The sequence below is a fragment of the Rhipicephalus sanguineus genome, chromosome 1, assembly GCF_013339695.2.
Source record: "Rhipicephalus sanguineus isolate Rsan-2018 chromosome 1, BIME_Rsan_1.4, whole genome shotgun sequence".
NCBI lineage: Eukaryota > Metazoa > Arthropoda > Arachnida > Ixodida > Ixodidae > Rhipicephalus > Rhipicephalus sanguineus.
The window spans coordinates 37,395,141-37,415,408 of NC_051176.1; the positions used below are offsets into that span (position 1 = coordinate 37,395,141).

The 20,268-nt window shown below is 46.2% G+C and overlaps 1 protein-coding gene across 1 annotated transcript in view; it reads left to right on the plus strand.

The window, feature by feature from the left end:
* Positions 1 to 5,745: 5,745 nt before the first annotated feature.
* LOC119390662 (surfeit locus protein 4 homolog) overlaps positions 5,746 to 20,268 on the plus strand; it is a 56,412-nt gene continuing 41,889 nt past the window's right edge. Inside the window, exons 1-2 of the mRNA XM_037658300.2 lie at positions 5,746 to 5,817; positions 17,699 to 17,962. Coding sequence (XP_037514228.1) covers positions 5,761 to 5,817; positions 17,699 to 17,962 — 321 coding nt within the window. The 5' untranslated portion in view covers positions 5,746 to 5,760. The remainder of the gene's footprint in view (positions 5,818 to 17,698; positions 17,963 to 20,268) is intronic.

The window sequence follows — 20,268 nt, forward strand, 5'->3', positions numbered from 1 at the left end:
ACAGACGCAATGTTGCCAATAATTGTGGGAAGCCAGGAGGGCGTTTGCAGACAATCTTTAAAATTCATTTGCAAACAATCTGTGCATGTCTCAAGCCTGTAATTTGGCATAAATGACGGAAACGTGCAAATGAACGTACCCAGCGAATTTCATTGAGATCCATCGACCTCGAAAAATCGCCGGAGTTGGCCTTTAAGCGAAAAGGCAAAGAGGCGGAGAGGATTTATTGGATGGCAGCGACGAAAAAAAAGCCGGCTCTCAGTGAATGCCGAAAGGGCAAAAACGAAGTAAGGAGGGAGGCATATTGCGATAATTCAAGGGGAAGCACTTTACTGTTTGAAGCAATATCGGGTTGCCTTAAAACGCGTAGTTATAAAGCGAGATTCAGTAAAGAAGAAGAACAATGCACGTGCTGCGGGGAAGATAAGGAAACGGCGGAGCATGTTCTGATTGAATGTGGAGATATCCAACCAGGCAGTGGCGGATCCAGAGGGAACAATAGGGGCGATCGCTCCCCCCCCCCCCCCCCCCCCCCCCGCCGGCGTGAAGGAACCGCCCCGCAAAATTGGCACCTGGATCCGCTCCTGCACCCAGGTGTACGTTTGCGCACGAGCCTACATGAAGCCTTGGGTTTTAGAGACGACAATGGCAGGCTGAACACACCCGCGATTGAAATAGCTTGCACGTGACGTCACCATTGCTGCGGTCCTACTGCGGCGGCCATATTGGTGAACAGCCGCACATACAAGCCGTACGTACCAGCCGTGCGACTACAGTGTTCAGTACGGTGGAGCTGACGGAGCCGCTTTGCCACGGTCACTTTTTTTTTTTGCGAGCCGTTTATTGTGCATCCTGCCGCCGGTTGGCACAAGGCAGCTGTTAAATGTGGCGTACCATTCAGAAGTGATAGGGCAAGCGTGTTCTCGCTATGAGGTCAAAGTGCGGTTGTGCGACAGAGTGGATCACACGCTTCGACCCGCAACGGACACGACTTCGAACATCTGCACCTTCCCAGAAGTGTCGCACGGCGACATCGCGAACTATTTGGTTTTCAGCAATAACCTTGTTACTCTGGGCGAAATAAAGGTGTACAAGTCAATGGAATCGCACAACTACTTTACGAGCGGATTGGTAAAGAGCCTGTCTGCAAAAGAGCTTCGCGACCACGAATGTGATCGTGCTTGTAGAGGTAAGTTGAATCGTTCATCAAATTGACCCATCCGCCACCCCTAAGTTATCAAAAGCGATGCACGAACGCTGCTAAATCAACGAATGCGCTTAGTTAACTATCATGCGAGCGTAGCGAGGTGCTCACGCGGCAGCGTGTTTTTCGATCGCGCCTCCCCTTTGCTGTCCGTTTTGTCAGGCACGTAGGCAAGGGGGGGGGGGGGGGCAATTGTTTTCAATGGGCTGTACTAAAGTCCCTAGATTTTTCCCTTCTTGCCTAAGTACCGACAACTGCCTAAATCAGGGACTTTATAGGCTGTACCACTGATGGGCTGTACCAGTGGGGTTGGGGTGGTTGGGGGGTTGGGGGTGGTTTGACGTCAGGGGTGGTAACGTGCGCCACGGCCACCTGGATCGGGGCGCGCGGTGGTGTACCGCCGCGCGCCCCGATCCAGGTGGCCGTGCGTGCGCATGCGTGTTGCAAGCGGCCACCGCAAGGATCGCTAGCTACTGCCCTCATAATCGATGAAGGAGCGAAAGGGAAGGGCAGGAGGTGGTGGTGGTAGAAACGTTTATTGCCAGTGTGTGAACGTGGGGGCCCAGCCCGCTACATGGCACGTGGGTGCTCCCTCAATGTGAGGGGGCACCGAAGGGCAGGCGGTGTTTGGCTCACGCGGGAGGCATCTTTGTAGAGGAGGTGTTGGTCAGCCGCGCCGCTGGATGCTGTGAGCGTCCCCTTTATAACGGGGCGGTGACAAGTGTGCCACCAGGCTCGACAAAAAAAAAAAAAAATCCCTTTAGTCTTCTTTTGCTTAGTGTTGGCCTAGCGTCTCTACTTCAATTAAATCCATCTTTAGCAGGGTGTGACGTTGGGCGAGTTGGTGCATAGCTTAATAAAATATTTGTGACGCAACTGAGACAAGCAAGGAACAAAAAAGAGAAGGCAGGACTCTGCCCTTTAAGAACACAGAGGTTGGGGCCGGCATGCGCGCGCAGCGTCTAGCTTTGCTATAAGAGGCTTCACTACGTCAGGCCATGCTTTCGCAGTAATATCGCTGAGAAACCGCACGTATTCTCAGCTACAGAGTTCTGCGTTAAAAACTGACATAATAGCCTAATCCCGCTGCATCTTGCGGGAGAACACAAAACAGCCATCGCGCAGCACAAAGTCGGACGGTAGCGCGGCACGAAAATATCTGTCGCTGCTGCCTTTCAAAAAAAAAAAAGAGAAAGCTAGAGCGCAGTAGATTTAATGTGGCCATTTACATGCGTAAATTTAAGGCGTTTCTTTATATAATACAGTTAAAAAAAAGTGGTCCACTGCACGGTGTTGCAACTATTCAAACCTTCGTGACGATGTTGCCGAACCTTAATTCTCGCGAAGTTTGACAGGCTCCCTGGCACAATTCCACCGTTCGTTGTTGTTGTTGTTGTCGTCCTCTCCTCATGGCACATACCCAATGGAGGAGATCGGCCGAGTAGTTGGTGAATTCTTCCTAAATTTTCTGCATGGTGTAACTCATTGGTACGCTGTTTGTTTTTAATTATTAAATTGAATGAGTAATGAAACATTTAATGCCCATGGAATTTAGCAAGAGATTCTTTTAGTAGCAATGATATATTCCTGAACAGCAAAGAAAACATCCCTGTGGCTGTACCCCAGGTTAGTGAAAGAAGAATGGGTTCGGATAATTCCAGGCACAGCTTTCGAAGAGGTGGTGCTAGTATTCTTTTCCTGAATGTGTTGAACCGGAGACATGATGTGAAAAAATAGCCAATCGTTTCTTCCTGATTACAGAAGAGGCACAGAGTGGAGTTCACTAAGCCTGATCGATAGAAGTAAAAATTGAGGGAAGTAACGCGGCAACAAATTTTTGTTATGGCAACTTCCATCATCCTTGATTTAGATAATCACTGTGCCAATAGAACAGAAGGTGCTTGTACTCTGGAGAAGCTGTCAGTGCAGAGTCTAATAAGCTTTTTCCGATTGCAAGTGTGCGGAAACGCGCTGTCGTGATGTGAGCTGTTGGCGGGAAAACAGGAATTATCGGTGCGGTCGGCGACGCCTTTGCAAGACTATCCGCCATTTCATTGTAAAACAAGCCCCTGTGGCCAGGTACCCAGATTAAATGAATACATTGAAGATGCGCGGGGACCAGTCTTTTAAAGAGCTTTGTTATAGGTGTGTCACCGGCTGTGGAAAGCGAGGAGCAGACAGACAATGAATCGGTCATTACTGCCGCTACTGGAATTGAAGTACTTAACTTGCGTAAAGCCAGAATTATTGCCATAAATTCAGCACGGAAGACAGGAATAAAATCAGGCAACCGCATTGAGAAAGACCAATCAAGTTCAGGGCAAAATATTCTGATACCAGATCTTTCCTCAGACTGTGATGCATCCGTTGCAACAAAAACATTCGTTGGCAGAGTTTGTAGACGTTTTTGCAACAACCCATTTACAATGCCGGAAGGTAACAATTTCGCGTGGTTCGGAAAAATATCATGATACACAATTTCGGGATAGCTATGTTATCACGAATTTGTACATTTAGTGGATCGAGTAACGACTGAACAAATCTAATTTGTGGTTTATGAAATTTGGGCCAGTGCGCGGAGTCAGGATCTGAGATAAAAATTATCTGATCGCGGATAGAGGGTGATTCATATAATCCTAAGGAAGTTTGCACCGTTAGAAGGTCAAATAGGCATAAAAGGGGTGGCGTGCATATTGAAGGCCTAGCACAGCCGTAGAGCTTCTCTCTCAAGTAGAACCAGCGGCCGAAGCTTGTACGCTGGCGCACCAGAAAATAGCACACAAACAAATTCTAACACCGGCCGGACATACATTTTATATATAATCAAAAGTGCCTTCCTTCTCATCCCGGATCTACGGCTGCTCATGCACCCTGTGCAAAACCACGTGTGCAAAACACCCATAGCGCGTACTCCTTTTGTAGCGACGTACTATGGGGACCCCAATTGAGATGTTCAATATAAATAACTCCAAGGTACTTAAATGATTCGACTTGCAGGATATCTTGGAGCTTATAATTAATAGATATGTGCACAATGTCTTGAACAGCAGCCCCCAAGCAAATGCTCGCACCGCGGCGCCTCTCGGTCGGCCAAACATGGCGGCCGTCTACGAGCGCTGGAAAATCTAGTCATTCGCGGTAGCACGGCTCATCGTGGGAGCGGAGCCCGTTAATCAGTGTGTCGCTGCGTCGCAAAATGGCAATCCATGGCACTGCGCCTCTGTTTGCAGGTTATTTCTGACGGTCATGCGCTGCGCAGCCAGCATGGCAGCCAGTTACAGGGCTGCCATGGGCGTAGCGAGGACAGCCAGCCCAAATCAGCAAGGTTCGCACCGAAGTGTCTTTTCGACTGTGGAAAGGAAATCTAGAAAAAAAAATCCAGATAATTTCCGGCTCAGGTGGCTGTTTTGGTCGGCGGTACATGATAGTACGAAAAAATTTCGGGGGGGGGGGGGGGGAGCTGTAGCCCGGTCAGTCTCCCCCACGGTGCAAGAATACTGTGGTCTCCCGCACTCCCTGGCTACGCCACTGGGGCTCGCATATTATTTACAACGTCACAGAGTGGATTAGTGTGAGCCTTCGTTGAAAGGATGTATGCGGAATCCGCTTTCCCGAAAAGGAACATTGCCGGGACGGAGATACTTCTTTGTCTTGTTGTCTTGTGTCACTGCTCATGAACGACTTTCTCCGGAAGATGCACCCTCGCGTAAATGACTCTACAGTGCGTTGTTAGCATGCTCAAGCAGGCGGTCATTCAAATACATTCCAGTTCTGTCTGAAGGTGCAGAATGGGGTGCGGGTAGAAGCGGGGTGCATTTCTCGCCGCAGCGGCCAAAAAACTTCCGCGTGCCGAAAAATTACTGTCGAGAAGGTGCCGAGTGGGGAGGGGAGGGAGTGGCTGGTGGCCTGAGGGAGGGGGGTTGATCGCCAATCCCCCCCCCCTCTGGATCCGCCACTCATAGAGTTGCCGCCACTGGTTTCGATGGTATTCCCGCCGTCTAATGGGCTGCCACAGAGTCTCTGAAAAAGGTCACAGCAGCGTAGGAATCGCCTTGGAAGCGATGTATCTACGCCCAAGAAATATATATTTCGAAGAAATTTAATAATATGCATCGATCGGATCAATAAAATTCGTTTTACCAACCCTTCTCATTACATTACAGACAGACCCCGTATGCAGAGTAGTAGTATAGTAGTAAAAACATTTATTGCGTATATAACGTTTCTGGGCAAGTGGGTGGGGTCCTCAGTCCAGGCCTGCAGAGCTTTAGATAAATTCATATGCGAGTCACATCGATTTCGCTAATAATTTTTAGCTCATGGCCTCCTGGCCTAATGATTTTTTGTTTGTTTTAAAGGTTATCGCAACATGGTTTATCTAGCAGTCTAGGATTGGGATTCATTAAGAGTAACCACACGAGATTAACACGTCTTTCTAATGGACGTCACAACCAGAGCACCGTATGTGCCAATCATCCCAGGAGCATCATCATCATCATCATCAACTTCCTCGACGTATGTTGCTGCGTTGGCGGCTCTTTTTGCGGCCAGCCGGGATGGCGAATGCTCCAGCGGCGCAAGTGATGAACACCGCCGAGGATATTGCCGATCAGGTGAGCAGGTGCGCTTTATCTGTGAGCCTGTTGGTTGCCCTGCCGCCTGAATGACGCCATGCATGAGGCTGTTGTCGGCAAAATGCCGCCCGGCGACGAACGACGCCAACGTGGCAACCGGCCGCTGGAGTGGTGCGACGCGAGGGGTTCACGTGAAAACAGGGCCCTATCGCTAGCACTGAGCGCGTCAGATGTCCACGATGAGAAAACGTGTGTTGCGTAGGCATTTCGGTGGCTTGTGCTTTGCACTCTGATCATTCCCTGAGCAAAACCTCGTTTGCTCGGGGAATGCGCCTCGCAGTTTGCTTGCTTGATAACACGTTGGCCTTTTGCCGTGGGTCGGCTAGCTTTGCTCGCCTCGGCGGTGTGTGTGAAACTCTGAACAAACTGTTCCATACGACATGAGCCATGACTTTTCGGTTTTTCCGGTCCAGGATTTTCTGCCCCGCGACCGTTTGTTCTTCTGGCATTCGGGTTCCCTCCCTCTAATTGTTTACCCTGTCAGTCTATTTCTTATTGGTGTGTAGTGAATAACATTTTCCTGACACTAACGCTTTTGAAGTTGTTCAATATCAAATGGAACCATGCCTTGAAAAATCCCGTTGTTCCTGGGACTCAAGGAACTGGCCTTGAACACAAGTGGGCTCACTGGTGTCATTGAATTAGGAAGTACCAGCTCAAACAGGTACCCGCAAGAGAGACGCACAAGCTTGAAAGCATGCCAACATCGCATCGAAACGTCTTTAATTTTTCTTTTTAATCGGGAACCCGATAGCCGCATCTAGAAGATAAAACTCAGCATCAGAGATAACAAAATAAGGGGTGCTAAGCACTTGTTACCAAATTTCTTAATATAGTAGGTTTCTAAACTGACCTGTGTCTTTACTCTTGCTAGAATCGTCATCCCTTCAAACCGGGCCCACAACAGATGGGTGCACTTACTGACGTGCGCAACTAAATGTGCGTACTTGTCATCTAGTTTGTCCAGTTTTTGAGCCTGTTCCCCCTTAAGGTTAAAGTAAGAGTAAAGACGAGACCACGCGCATCAATTTAGAAGCCTACCATATCAAGAAATGTGGTCACAACCCTTGTCTTGCTCTCCTTGATGCCAAGTTTTATCTTCTAAATGCGGCTATCGGGTTTCCGATTAAAAAGAAAAATTAAAGACTACGTATTGTTGTGTTGTTGGCACGCTTTCAACCTTGTTATGTCCCTTTATTTCCCATGATTCTCTCTGGCATTTATCAAGTGCCTTACTTTTGCCACTAAGCCCAGTTGTCGGTCAGCACGAGTGTGTACATGTCGTCTCTCTTGTGGGTTTGCGCTGGTGATTCCAAGATGGACCAACTCACTCAAAAAGAAGTATTGATGGTGACATTGAGCATGGACATATACTTTTGTCTTGCAGCTTTTTCTGGCAATTCAAAGAAGTTAATTTATCACAGTGCCTGACCACAGTAAGTGTGCAGTGAAGGATATTTCTTTTTAATAAAGTTAATCCCTGAAAAAATTGTACAGCAGCTGGCCTTTGTGTTCTGGTGGCACAATCTGCTTTTGTGGTTCGAATTTAATAAACTGCTTTCTCGACACACTGGCACATAAAAGTAAGTCAAGATTTTGTCGCCCCACTAATACATACCGACCACACAAATTCTTGGAGGAAGCCTAAGTTCACGTCTCTTCAAAAAAAATTTCTTTTTTAAATGCAGGATGCACCAAGTGTATACATTTTAGTACAGCGGAAAATTCCCTAGGGGGTGTGTATGTGAAATTCTTCCATAATTGGTGATTGCTGATACCGTGTTGTCTACTTTGAATTTCTTGTGTGCAAATTTATAGACAAAATAAAGACGTGCTCGGCATGCTGGTTTGATTTCTGTGAAACAAAGCTAGGCAACGTTGTATTTAATTAGGTGAGTCTTGGTTTAGCTGTGTGCACTCATGGCGTACCTTGCAATGGTAGCTGCTACAAATGAGCAAAACTGCTTCAAAACATGGTCTCCAAGATTGTAAGGGATAGCTTTTGCCATGCCACACAGTCTCGGATGTCACAACCAAATGAACCTGTGGCCATCACTAAATATTGTCACCCTATCCCGCCCTTCTCAAAGCTAAATGGTCACTGGGATAACCCAACCCGCTGTGCACTGGAATGATGAAAAATTCATGAATACGGGGTGTCGCTGGGTGCCAGCGACACCCCATGTTCACAAATATTTCAACTCTTCAAGCTTCCATCTTTCTCTGGACTTGTTCCTTTTGTGCATTGTAGTGTAATTAAGGATGGCCATAGTTATGTGCACTGGTACATTTTTGCTGGTGCATATGTGTGTGCTGTAACTATGCATTCGCACTGGTGGTGTGACCTTCATGGAAGTGGATCGAATGGTGCCTAAAAATTTCCCATTTCCTCCCTCATGCATGCATTGTGTCTCCAGAATTGAGCTGCATCCCGCATGGTGGTCTGGGGTTTATATCGGTCAAAATGCACATCACTCCATGGAGTAGGTGCTCCACAAAGTCGTTTCAAGCTGTTGCAGAAGCTCTGAAAACGCTTGTATTTGAGGTGTCTGTAGTCTTTGTCTATACAAGTCGAGGACAGCTTCTGTTGATTGCAGTATCGCTAAACAGGCCGGTTTCTCTCCTATAGAGATTTCTTGCAAGATACTGGCCTTGTTGGCGAGTCTAAGATCACTTTCAAAATAAGCAAGACTACCTTTCAGTACTATCGCGATAGTCTGGCTGTCATGATTAATAGTTGTGTTTCATTTTATTGCCTTCCTGTGTGGCAGCAGTGTGACATTTTATTGAAATCATACATAAATATGCTTTGCTTTATTCGGGTTAAAAATACGGGGCATTCTACTCACATAAGATTATAAAAAAAGTGCTTCAATATATTGGGAATTTCGCTTTATCAAAGTTCTTTATGTTTAGGTGTAGCTGTATTTTTTTTTTCGCGCAACTGAGTGCTTTGTGCTGATTTTGAAATAACTCCTCTGGTGCTGACTGTATGTCAGCACGGCAGTTTTTCAAATCTTTGTCTGTTTTGTCTGGTGTTGTTTTGATACCTTACTGTTTGCTGCTTTCCAAGAAGCATTCTGGTCACTCTGGTTCTCACTTTAGTGCAGCTCTAATGCCGAGCCAGGATTTGCTCACTCCAGTGAGCTTGGCCGAGGACGGCAAGGGGTTGGGTGGAGCAACAAAACGAAATTGGGAGGCATTAGATGGAATCTGTGGACGGCTGCTGCTGATGATGATAGTTAGTCAATCTGCACTGTGTCTGTAATAATAAATGGCTTTTATCCCATTTTTCTTGTTCTAGCAACATGCTACTAAATTGAGGGAAGGGGCTACAAATTATTATTTTTTCTGCTACAAAATCTGCTAGGGAACACTGTTTAGCATTCCCATCACCCCTATTGCCAACAAACCACACTTGTATTGCATTATGAAGGTACCAAAGACTATCTGCACAGCACGGATTGAGGAATACTGGTACTTTATTGATGCTATGCCATATTTTAATCATCCTGGCACCACCTTTTTGTTTATTTGCCATTAAGGCTTTGCTGAGGGTAATAATAGCAAAACAAGAAGCAATTACAGCAATATAACACAAGTTTCCAAACCATACATTGAAATATTAGCTCGCTTTACAAAGTGTGAATGATATACCATGCTAACTGAAGTCTGAATGCAGCTACCTCTTTGTGATCAACCAGTGTGTAAAGGTAACCAAACACAATGTCTGTACCATATGAGGCTCATGCATGCACCAATCGCTTTCCATGTTTAAAAAACACAATAGATCCTGAATTAGCCCTCAGTAAAATTATTGGGCCATCAATTTCTGCTTTTAAATGTTCACATTTCAATAAATATTGACCTTATGATGGGCATGTGCATCAAACTCATCATGACTCATGCAGTAATTTAGCCAGAACATGACCTTTATGTTTTAGTAAGCCACCATTATTGCGCCACCCACACTGCAACATTTGTAGCGAACTAATGATTGCACGTAAATAAAAGGCACCAAAACGAACACAAGAAATGTGCGGCAGGGTGACCCTGCCTTGCAGGAGCTCATTCATCTCTTGGTGTCACACCTGACCACCAGCTGCCTCAAATAGCTCAGGTCACTGCATCAAATCATTGCGCAGAGATCATGAGAACATTTTGTTTACCAAATTTCTTTGTAAATGTTGAACTTAAGCAAGCAAAGGGCATGCCCACTTCTCATAGCTGGAATGACCTCCTCAAAGTCTGAAGAAGATGCAATTGCTCCTCTCTTGAGACTGGATTTCATTATTTTTGTTGAAATGCTACGCAGCATCATGAACGCCTATACAAGCGTCGTTTGCACCGTTCTTTGTGGAAATGCAGGGTCTGTTTAAAGCAGGCAACATGTCTTGTTTGACCTCGTGAAGTAAAATCTAGCATGTACCCCGTATAGACCTCTTCTTGAAATTGAAATTGTCAAAGCAACCTGATGGTTTAAACTGGAAACGTCGGCTACGGTTAGCATTCAGTGAAGCTGCTCGAGATGCCGTTCTTTGCTTTGCTATCGGTGTTGCACAGTTCCATAAAATTCAACAGTACAGCTGCAAATTCCTTTTTCCATTGTAAGAGCCCCAGGTGGTCAAAATTAACTTGGCGCCATCGCGGTGGTACAGTGGTTAGGGTGCTCGGCTGCTGACCGGAAGGCTGCGAATTTGATCCTGTCTGCAGCGGTCGCATTTTTATGGAGGCTTGAGGCCCGTGTACCTAGATTTAGGTGCACATTAAAGAACTCCAGGTGTATTAAATTGCTGGAGCCCTCCACTATGGCATGCCTCACAATCACATTGTGGTTTTGGCATGTAAAACCGTGAGTACTGTTAAATCCTGAGCCCCCCTTTCAGCAAGTCGAAATTACCGGCAAAGTGGAGGGTGCAGGGGGTGCTTTCCTGAAATGGCACCGAAATTCAAGATGGTGGCATTGAATTTTCCTGCAAGAAAAAAACAAAAATGGAGTGCATGTGGACTTGCTCAGAAGTCTTCTTGATCTTGTTCATGGCAAGGCGATTAGGCCGCGGGAAGCATGGCCATGGAAGCACCCCCGACAATGACCCAATGCAACAATGCTTTACGTTTGCTGACTACGTCGTCATAGGTACCTTTGTGGAATAGAGATCTCGAAATCTATGCTTTAGCTCGTGGGGCCCTCAAAATCGTCATGAGTGTCTTGCGCTAAGTTCGAGACGCAATCATTATGTGTGCAAATTTTAGTGACAGATTTCAGGGGCAGGCACTTATAAGCCGGGCAGCAAACACCTAGCATTATCTTCAGTGTATTTATCTTCAGCCCTACTTTGATGCTTTCTCGGTTTACTCTGTCAGTCATTTTTTGTAATTCATCACTGTCATTGCTGAAGAGTATGATGTCATCGTGTATTGCGAAGACATTCTTCGTTAATCTTCATTCCTATTTCTGCCCATTCTAGTTGTTTGAATATTTCCTATAGAGAAGGAGTGAATAGCAGGGGAAAGGCTGTATCCCCTTGATGGTTCCCTTTCATGATAGGGATCGTCCTGCTTTTCTTGAGGAGGAGTAGAGTAGCTGTGGAATCTGTATATATTAGCTATATTATTCTCGTGTGTTTAAATTGCTCCTTACCAATGCAATGCCTCCAGAACTGCTGGTATCGCACAGAGTTGAATGCCTTTCATAACCTGTGAATGCCATATCATTACCTGAACGCCATATAGAGCAGTTTTTTGTATTCGACAGATTTCTCTATTATTATTCTAATCGCATGAAGCTGATACATGGTGGAGTACCCTTCCTGAAGCCAGCTTGTTCTCTATGTTGATTAAAGTCAAGTGTGGCAGTTATCCCATTCAAAATTATCTTCAAACCCGTCACGGTGGCCTAGTGGTTATTGCACTTGACTGCTGACCCAAAGGTTGTGGGATCGAATCCCAGCTGCCGCATTTTTGATTAGCACAAGTGACTGGTTGCCGGAGCCGCAAAATCGTGACACGCGGTGCTGTTGTTCATGAGCACGCCGATAGCGAGATTGCCAAGCACTTTCCATTTTCCAAAGCAGGGGTGGCCGGCGGACCGGCGGAAATCTGTCCGTCTTGCTGTTGGCCCACCTGAAAGCCCATATCTTAAAGAAACGGTTGTTCATTGCTTATCGGCAGATGTACGTGCATGATCTTTTTTTTTCTTTTTTCGCTGGAGTTGCGAGCAGCTGTATATCTTTATCGCAGTTGTCCCGAAAAAGCTGTTTGTTGGAGTGCTTTCTGCCGGCCACCCCTGCTTTGGAAAATGGAATGTGCTTGGCACTCTCGGTATCGGCGTGCTTGGGAAAAACAGTGCCGCGTGTCGCAATCTTGCCGCTCCGGCAACCAGTCACTTGTGCCAATCTTTTTCCGTTGAGACTGTACTTAGATTTAGGTGCATGTTAAAGAACCCCAGGTGGTCTAAATTTCCGGAGTCCTCCACTACGGCGTCTCTCATAATCATATCGTGGTTTTGGGACGTTAAACCCCAGATATCATTATGCCCTTCTTTACTGCTGCCTCTACCTGTGTGTCGCTAAATTTACTTGTATTGATCATTTATGACAGGCAGTTATGTTTTGTCCCTTGAGGTATTTACTTGATGAAGTCTTTAGCGGTTTGTGACAGCTTGCTTAATTCTGGCCTTGGTGCTTTGCCTCCAATTTCAAGTGCTGCAGAAATCAATTTCGTTGGCCCTTGCGCCAATAAATGTCATATATCATCATCTTGTACAGAATTTTAAGGCCGTTATACAGCCACTTACCATCATCGTTCACATCTTTTGTCTCATGACCTGGCACTCTTTGGCCATCAAATGGCCCTTGCGCCATAAAACGCCATATATCATCATCAAAGCAATTTAGTTATGGTCTCATTCATATGCTCAGTGTCATCATTTCCTTCTTCTTCTAAAGCATTACACTCGTTATCAGTTGCACTGCTCAATTCCTCTGCTTTTAACTTGATTACTTCTAAATTTGCCTGCTTTTTGGCTACTAGTTTTATTCTGGCTGTATTTATATTGAGTGATTTTTTTTCCTCACCATCCTGTGCCTACTTCTTCTATGTCCTGTATTATGCTTGAATCCTGGCGCATAATGAAATCGTTCTTTGTTTCTCCCCGAGGGCTTTTCCTATTTATGTGCTTTGTAAAGAACGTGTTCATTATGTTGAGACGATTTCGTTTGATCTCTCTATTATTTGTCCATTCTGCACCATAGTTACCTACAGTGCAAACCTGCAATAACAAAATCACACAGCAACGAAACATTTTTCTGTCTGCGGCAAATGCCTGTAGGATTCAGTGCATCTCGTATTTATCAACAATGAAATGTTGCTAAGCTGCAATCCCACAACAGCGAGAATGGATCAGTTGTTTCCCCACAGATTATCTGCTTGCCCAAGGTCAGCATACGTATATGCGCTCAAATCTCTCTACTTCACACTCTGCAAAGTACCACATGGTACCACAGTGGCTAACAGCACGACAGACACGGATGAAAGCCAGAGAAAATGGATGCAACATGGCACTTTGTCCGTGTTTTTTGTCTTTCATCTGTGTCTGTTGTACTGTTAGCCACTGGGAAGCTATACCAACTCACCCAGTGTCAGCACCATGTTGCACCCATTTTATTTGCCTTTTGTCTGTCTCCGTCACGTTGTTAGCCACTGTGAAGCTCGGCCAACGTTCCATCTTACTGTGCCACATTGCGCTTGCCGTCCTCTCTTTTTTCAAGGTCGGCCCAGTGCCAGAAGCAGACACTTGCGCTGCGTGTTGTCATTGTCACCATATTGTTTGTGTGAACTGTTTTTTTTTTATTGCGCAGTGGCATTCCCGTTCACGCTAGCAGCACAGCAGCTTGCTGTTAGCCATTCTCAAGCACAAGTGGCTTTCCTTGTGCACGTCAAGTTTCTCTTGCCGTTCAAACAATGGGTGCCCCATCACCTGCACATTTCCGTCCATAGTTCTGTGTTTGCTCTGTGGCATGGCTGCATGGCTCTGCTGTGTCTCGCCGTATCACGTGATTGCCTACAGCCAAAGCAAGTGAGCGAGCCGTGGTCTTTGGACACTACTCGCACGGTGGACATTGTATAGCACCGGATGCAGGCGCGCTGTTGCGGCGTAGCATAGTTGGGACTACATGTGACCGCACAATTACACTTAGTGTATTATGCACCGTTTGTGTTGTGCTGTTTCTGGGACGTTTTGCGTATTAAGTGGTGTGTACATGGGTGGCCAAATGTCCGATCGGGAGTCGACCGACGAGACGATTGTAAGCAGCATGCATGAAACTGATGACACAGAGGAACAGGGCACAAGCCATGGGGAAAAGACGACCAACCCATGAGATGTGTTGGATGCTTTCGACACGATTCTAGCATTCCTCGGAACACACAAGACGGATGTCACAAAAGGACAACTTGCTGCATTGCGAAGGAAGATTTATGCGTTAATGCATGACAAGGGTCATGCAACTCACAAGGGCCGGTCCAGTGAAGAAGGTGGGAAGGGGGCACAGGGTGCTTTGTGTCATCTGCTACCATGCCGAATGCGCCACTCTTCCTTTGCTGTGAAATACAAGAGCTGCGCAACCTGTGGGCCTGCCCCACTTCGGTTCGATGCGCCGCCGTGACAGATGCTCTGGCACTCTGTGAGCGTGGCTATGCTGAGCCATGTTTACCCTAAGAGGGGACGAGCCTGTACATGTAACTACACAAACATCTCGAGTTTTCACTGTCAGTGGCTCTTTAACTTCAATTGCGTTTTTTTTTGTTTTTTTTTACTTTTTACTTTTTAGAGTAAATGTTAGTGTGGAATTTAGTTTGCCAGCTTGTCTTGCACATGAGTGAATTTTACTCCTCAGTTTGTAGAACCATTTTGTGCTGCAGAATGCATTTTAGAGAGCACTTAACAAATGGCTTTTTTCGGCTAAGTTAGAGAGTTGACTATAGAGTTGACAGATATTCTGAACATTGTGAGAGGCATTTAGAAGCACTTAGAGTTGCATTTGTAACTTTCAGGGACAAAATTAAGTTATCCCCAGTAATTTCGGTCGTCCACATCCTGCTCAAGTGGCGACTGAAAATCGTTTCCAAAGCAGTTTTACAATGGAATCGCGTTAAGTTTTTCACGGGAACCGGAAAATGAAACTTATTATGCAAAAATCGTATTATCCAAAGAGGTTAAAGGGGTACTGACACAAAAATTTTGTCTTTACGTTTTTTTGCTGCAATGTGTTGCTGGGGGCCTGTTAGTCATAACGCGGCATATCGTTTGCTGCAGCATGCAACAGAAAATAATTACAGGCTCCTCATTACTGACCAGTGTCAGTTTTGGTTCCCAAAACGACAAGCCTCCGGGGTCAACTCACCACCTAGCGGGTGCAGCACTCGATCACGTCAGCACACAGAACAGTGACGCACTTCCGCGCGGTTCGTGAGCAGCTGCCGAGAAGTAGGCTGCTGGAGTGAAAGCGGCAAAAAAAATGGCGGCTGTGACGTCATCATAACTTGTTGCAGCGTGGTCACGTGAGGGAAGTAGGGGGTCACCGAGGGTCACCTTTGAGGGTGTCAATAGCCCGAGGGTGTCGACCGCTCACGCAAAGTTCAAAATTAATTTAAAATACCTTCCAAGCTATATTCGCTGTTGATATTTTGCAGATATACGCATGTTCACGGGAATCTATCCTACAGGCTGTCTCGGCCGCGAAATTTTGTGTCAGTAGCCCTTTAACAAAAGCAGGAAAGTCTGGATGCTCCGTCAGCAGCTCACTTTTATGGAGCGACATGAAGAGCAACATTAAGTTGCTGATCAATTTGTGCTACACTTTCTTCCCTCCAACATCTAGGAGTAACTCATCACGTAGCACAGAATTTGACACAGGACAAGAGAAGGGACGAAGACGAGCAAATTCAAAACGAGGTTGTTCATAAAGGCACAAAATCCCATTTGTAACGGTACAGCAAATGTAATCTGTCAGTTACCTCTTTCATGCGGCAAGCAGTACATAGGACAAACTGGCCGCTGTATTTATGCCCGGCTCCGGGAACATGCTTGTAACGTCGAGAATGGTCGCGATAAGTTCTTGGCATTGCACTGCAGCACGTGTGGCTGCAAACCGCTTTTGCATGACACCGTTATCGTTGGAAAAAACAGAAATAAAATGAGAAATTATCGAGGCAGAGAGGATTTGTAGATTAGGGCTGAACTGCGCCAGCACTCCTTCTCTCGGGCTTTGTCAAAAACAATTGTCTTTCGTGAGAATGTAAGATTTTTGCACATGGCAGTTGTGGGCTTCTTGAATGATTTGTTTGTTTTTCACGTTTCGAGAGAGTATATGTGTACGCTTCTTGAAATAAACCTTGTTGGAAGTAAGCGCTTCTCTTCGTCCCTTCTCTTATCCTGTGTCAAATTTTGCGCTACGTGATCAGTTACGCGTTACCAACATGCCCAACTTCATACCCTTGTCATCTAGGAGTAAATTCTTCTGAAATTCTTCATCTGGCACATCATCGTCATCATTGGACGCAGCGGCCGCGCCTGGCAGCGATATTTTCGCCACAAAACCGACGCTGCTGCGGCCTCTGCAACATGCACATTGTAGCTGGTTGGAGTGCGGTTTGAGCTAGTATACTGGAGAATAAACTTAGGTTTTCTAAATATTTCGGTCAACATCCACTTTCGCGCTCGTATTATCCACTTTGTTGCAAAAATGTAATTCTATTAAATGCATGAAGATGCATTATTTCCAAGGGACATTGGCCGGGAATAAAAGGAAAAACGTATTAGGCCAAAAAACGCATTATGCAGAATTCTATCGAGATTTCACTGTATTTGGTATTCAGCATTTTCACGCATTTACATTTAGGAAAAGATCCATCTATACCTTGCAGTTCTCTCTCTGATATGCGACTTGTTTGGGAAGTGATTGCTTCGAGGTTTGATTACCCTAGCCATGTATAGAGGAAATGTTTTGTTCATTTATGCTTTGGCTGGTGCGGTTTGACATAGTTGATTCTCGGGATGTTCCAGTGGACAGTTGCAAAGCCAAGGACAGAAAGAGTGGCAAGGCCACCGAACACATTGGTCAATCGGCACGTCCCTTCTTCTGAGCCACAATGGACAGCTCAAACTTGGGAAGGAGGCATTGTCTGGCGGCGAGGGCACTGTTGTGCCATGCAAACCCGGGTGTTCACTCTGTGGAGAGCCAGTATTGGGGAACTCTTTCTCTGTACATGTGCTCGCAGTCAATCACCATGACATATGGGGAACCATTCTGCCTCACCAATGCAAAAGGATTCACTACATCTTCCCAGGGTATTCTAGCACTACAGGAAGGACAAGATTTGCTAAACCTCTTTCATTACCTTAGGCAAGCCATGATGCCATGCATGAGCAGACTGCATGGGATAGAATCACTCCCAAGAAAGTGGATGGGGCACATGGCTGTTCCGGCCCATTGTTAACCTGGTTGGCTTTTTAGAGCTATATTTTCATAAAGTGGTCCAACCACAGCTGCGTTTGCCCACTGACTGTGCTGCTCAGACATTCTTGTGACTAAAACATGCACTTGAGAAATAGCAATGGTGCTAAAGTGGTCACTGAATTCATTGCCTGTTGGTATTATATCACAATGGGATTGCATACGGAGCAGGACCACAAAACTCACAATTTGAGCAGTGTGTTTCGAGTGTCTTGCATGTGATCTGCTCATTAACCCAAGTGCTGATGTAGGGTTTTGAATGGTGCACATTGAACAATTTTGCACTTTGGATATGGTGGGTAGTACAAATGCAAGTACCGAGTATTTTAAGCACTGCCTTGCAGGTGTTGAGGCGGGGCAAGCATGTGCTGCCCCATCTGGGCCGCTTTTGCCTGGTGAGCACCTTCCTGGAAGATGGCTGCCGAATGTGGTACCAATGGGGGGATCAGCGGGACTACATGAACCACTCGTGGGGCTGCGGTTGGTTCCTGGCCTCCCTGTTTGTGCTGATCAACCTGGTTGGGCAGCTAGGGGGTTCCATCGCAGTGCTGGCACGCTTCCACGTCGTGCCATCCTGCGGCCTGCTCTTCTTCATCGTCGTGCTGCAGGTGGGCTGTCAGCTGCATGACCTACTATCACATTGCAGGGAACATTGTCTAGTGTGTAGGCTATGAATATTCGCCACCTTTCGAGCACTACATTGTAGCTCACGAGGGAGTACTTCTTGCTGGGAGGGGGCCGCCCAGATGTGGCTGCTTACGTTGTGCAGCAGAATTTCCAGGACTAGTTTCACCACCACTTCAGACTGTCTCGTGGCGGATTGTGTCCTCAGAGTCCTTAGTGCCTTCTGGTTTTTTGGCCACTTTCACACTGTCTTAAAATGAAGTTTCTTTGATAAGAGTTGATGCTTTGGCTAGTTCGTACAGCATTGCTTAACACTGTCCTGTCCTCAGAAAAAACTAGCACTTTTTGGGTAGTCCAGTAAATAATTTTTTGCCATTAGTCAAATCCCGCTACAGCAAAATTGACAGGACGAGCGAAAAAGTTCGTTGTCGCGAAATTTCGTTGCAGTGAAATTTCATGTATAGACCATGAAAAAGTAAGGAAGCGCCGATTATTATGACTTGTCCTCCGGTCCTGGTAAGCGTATGCATTATTTTTTGCATCAAACTCTCGCTAATTCGGCGGTCTTTTGCCACACTGGGGTTACCGTATTTTCTAATCACCGCTCAAAATATACAGAAAATTCAGAGCTAATGTCGGGTTGCGGGTTAAACGCAAATTTCGATGTGCAAGTTGGCTTCACGGCAAGGCTTAACTGTACGCAATGAAGGCGGCTTTCACGCCAGTACACCGGGATTATATTTCCCGTGGTTTGTAGTGGAGTGCTCAGTTTATATTCAGGGGTGGGTTAAACGCTAGAAAATACAGCATTCAGACTACCCCCGGAGCGTTCTGAGCTCGGAGTTGTAAGTTCGCTATAGGCCAACTGAAATCAAAGTGCCAAGGTCTGCACCACCAGTCATAAGCGAACGACAAGAAGGCCGAGACGCCTCGTGCCTTTTACGGCTTTATTGCCTTTAACTTACCACTGTGTTAGCCGAGTACCTTAGGAGCTGCGACGATAGCGACCGTATTGCCGTGGTTTCATCCCCAGCTGTTCAGGAAAATGGCAGTTTCGTTTTCAGGCTGTGCGCTCTGGCTGTGCATGTGCCTTAAGAACTGCGTCGTTTGCTATTTATGATAGTCTACTGTGGTTTTGTCCGCAGCGGTTGCAGCAGAATGTAACTTCGCTTTGACTAGGTGTGCGCTGGCCGCGTGTGTGGCTTCAGAACGCCATGGTCGTCATCCACAATCGCAGGGCTAGCAACGACGAGCTATAGTTTCGTTTTGAGTGCAACATCAGAAACTTGGCGGGAAATATTGAGTAACAATTCCACCGTGGCCTGCACGTACATCAAACCCCGCCAGCTGAATTTTGTGAATGGACAATCTGTCACCGAGCATCTTAATGGCGAAAATTTATCTGGATGTGCGTGTGGTAGCGGTGTCTCAGACAAAGACGCGGGTCTTGCGATGTGGCTGCACTGCTTTGGAAGTCATGAATCAATGTGAAATGGCCGAGTTGCCATCAGAATTTTGCGGCAATCCTCGGCAAGCACTTTTTCTTTTCCCAAGAAAACTTTGTTGAAGCGGAAGAAATTTGACATCACATGTTGAGCTATTGTCACTGCCGCGGGATGTGACTTCCAATCACAAAAATAGCTGTTCTTTGTCGCGGTTGTCCAAAATCAAAGTGGGTGGCGCTAGTGTTGGGTTAGCCCATGGAGGAAAGAAAAGCTGAACAGAGGGCTTGTCCAGCCATAGACTATAGGCTATGGCCCAGACCACGCCCTGGTAGGAAATGATGGAGAAAATGACGATGCCTCTGTGGCTATATTGACTGGACACAATGGCAACATTGTTATGGTTATGTAGTTGGTGTCTGTGGTTGCGCACCATGCCATGGCCGACTGTGGGTGCTGGACAGTCCACCATGGTATGGTGCCGCATTGTTAGCTACGCAGTGTTCTCCAGGTGGTTGTAGCCAAGGAGTCTGAACTAAAGGGAGCAGAATCAACATGCATTCATGTACCGTGCAGCGGATGACGGATTTGCAGTGCTCAGCGATATCATGCTAAGGTTCCACCACAGAATGAAAGCAATGGTTCCACAGAAGGTGATTAATTGATTACCAAGGGAGTGTTAGCAAAAGACATTGACTAGGTTGAAAGCGAGAGCATTCTGCTTGGTGATGTGAGCTCTAAGCTGCCAGGTGTGCTAGACTGAATCAAAGAAATTTATTTGCTTCTTTATTCAACGAAGAAGTGAAGTTTCATTTTGTTATTAGTGTCGGCTTGGGCTACCTTAAAGA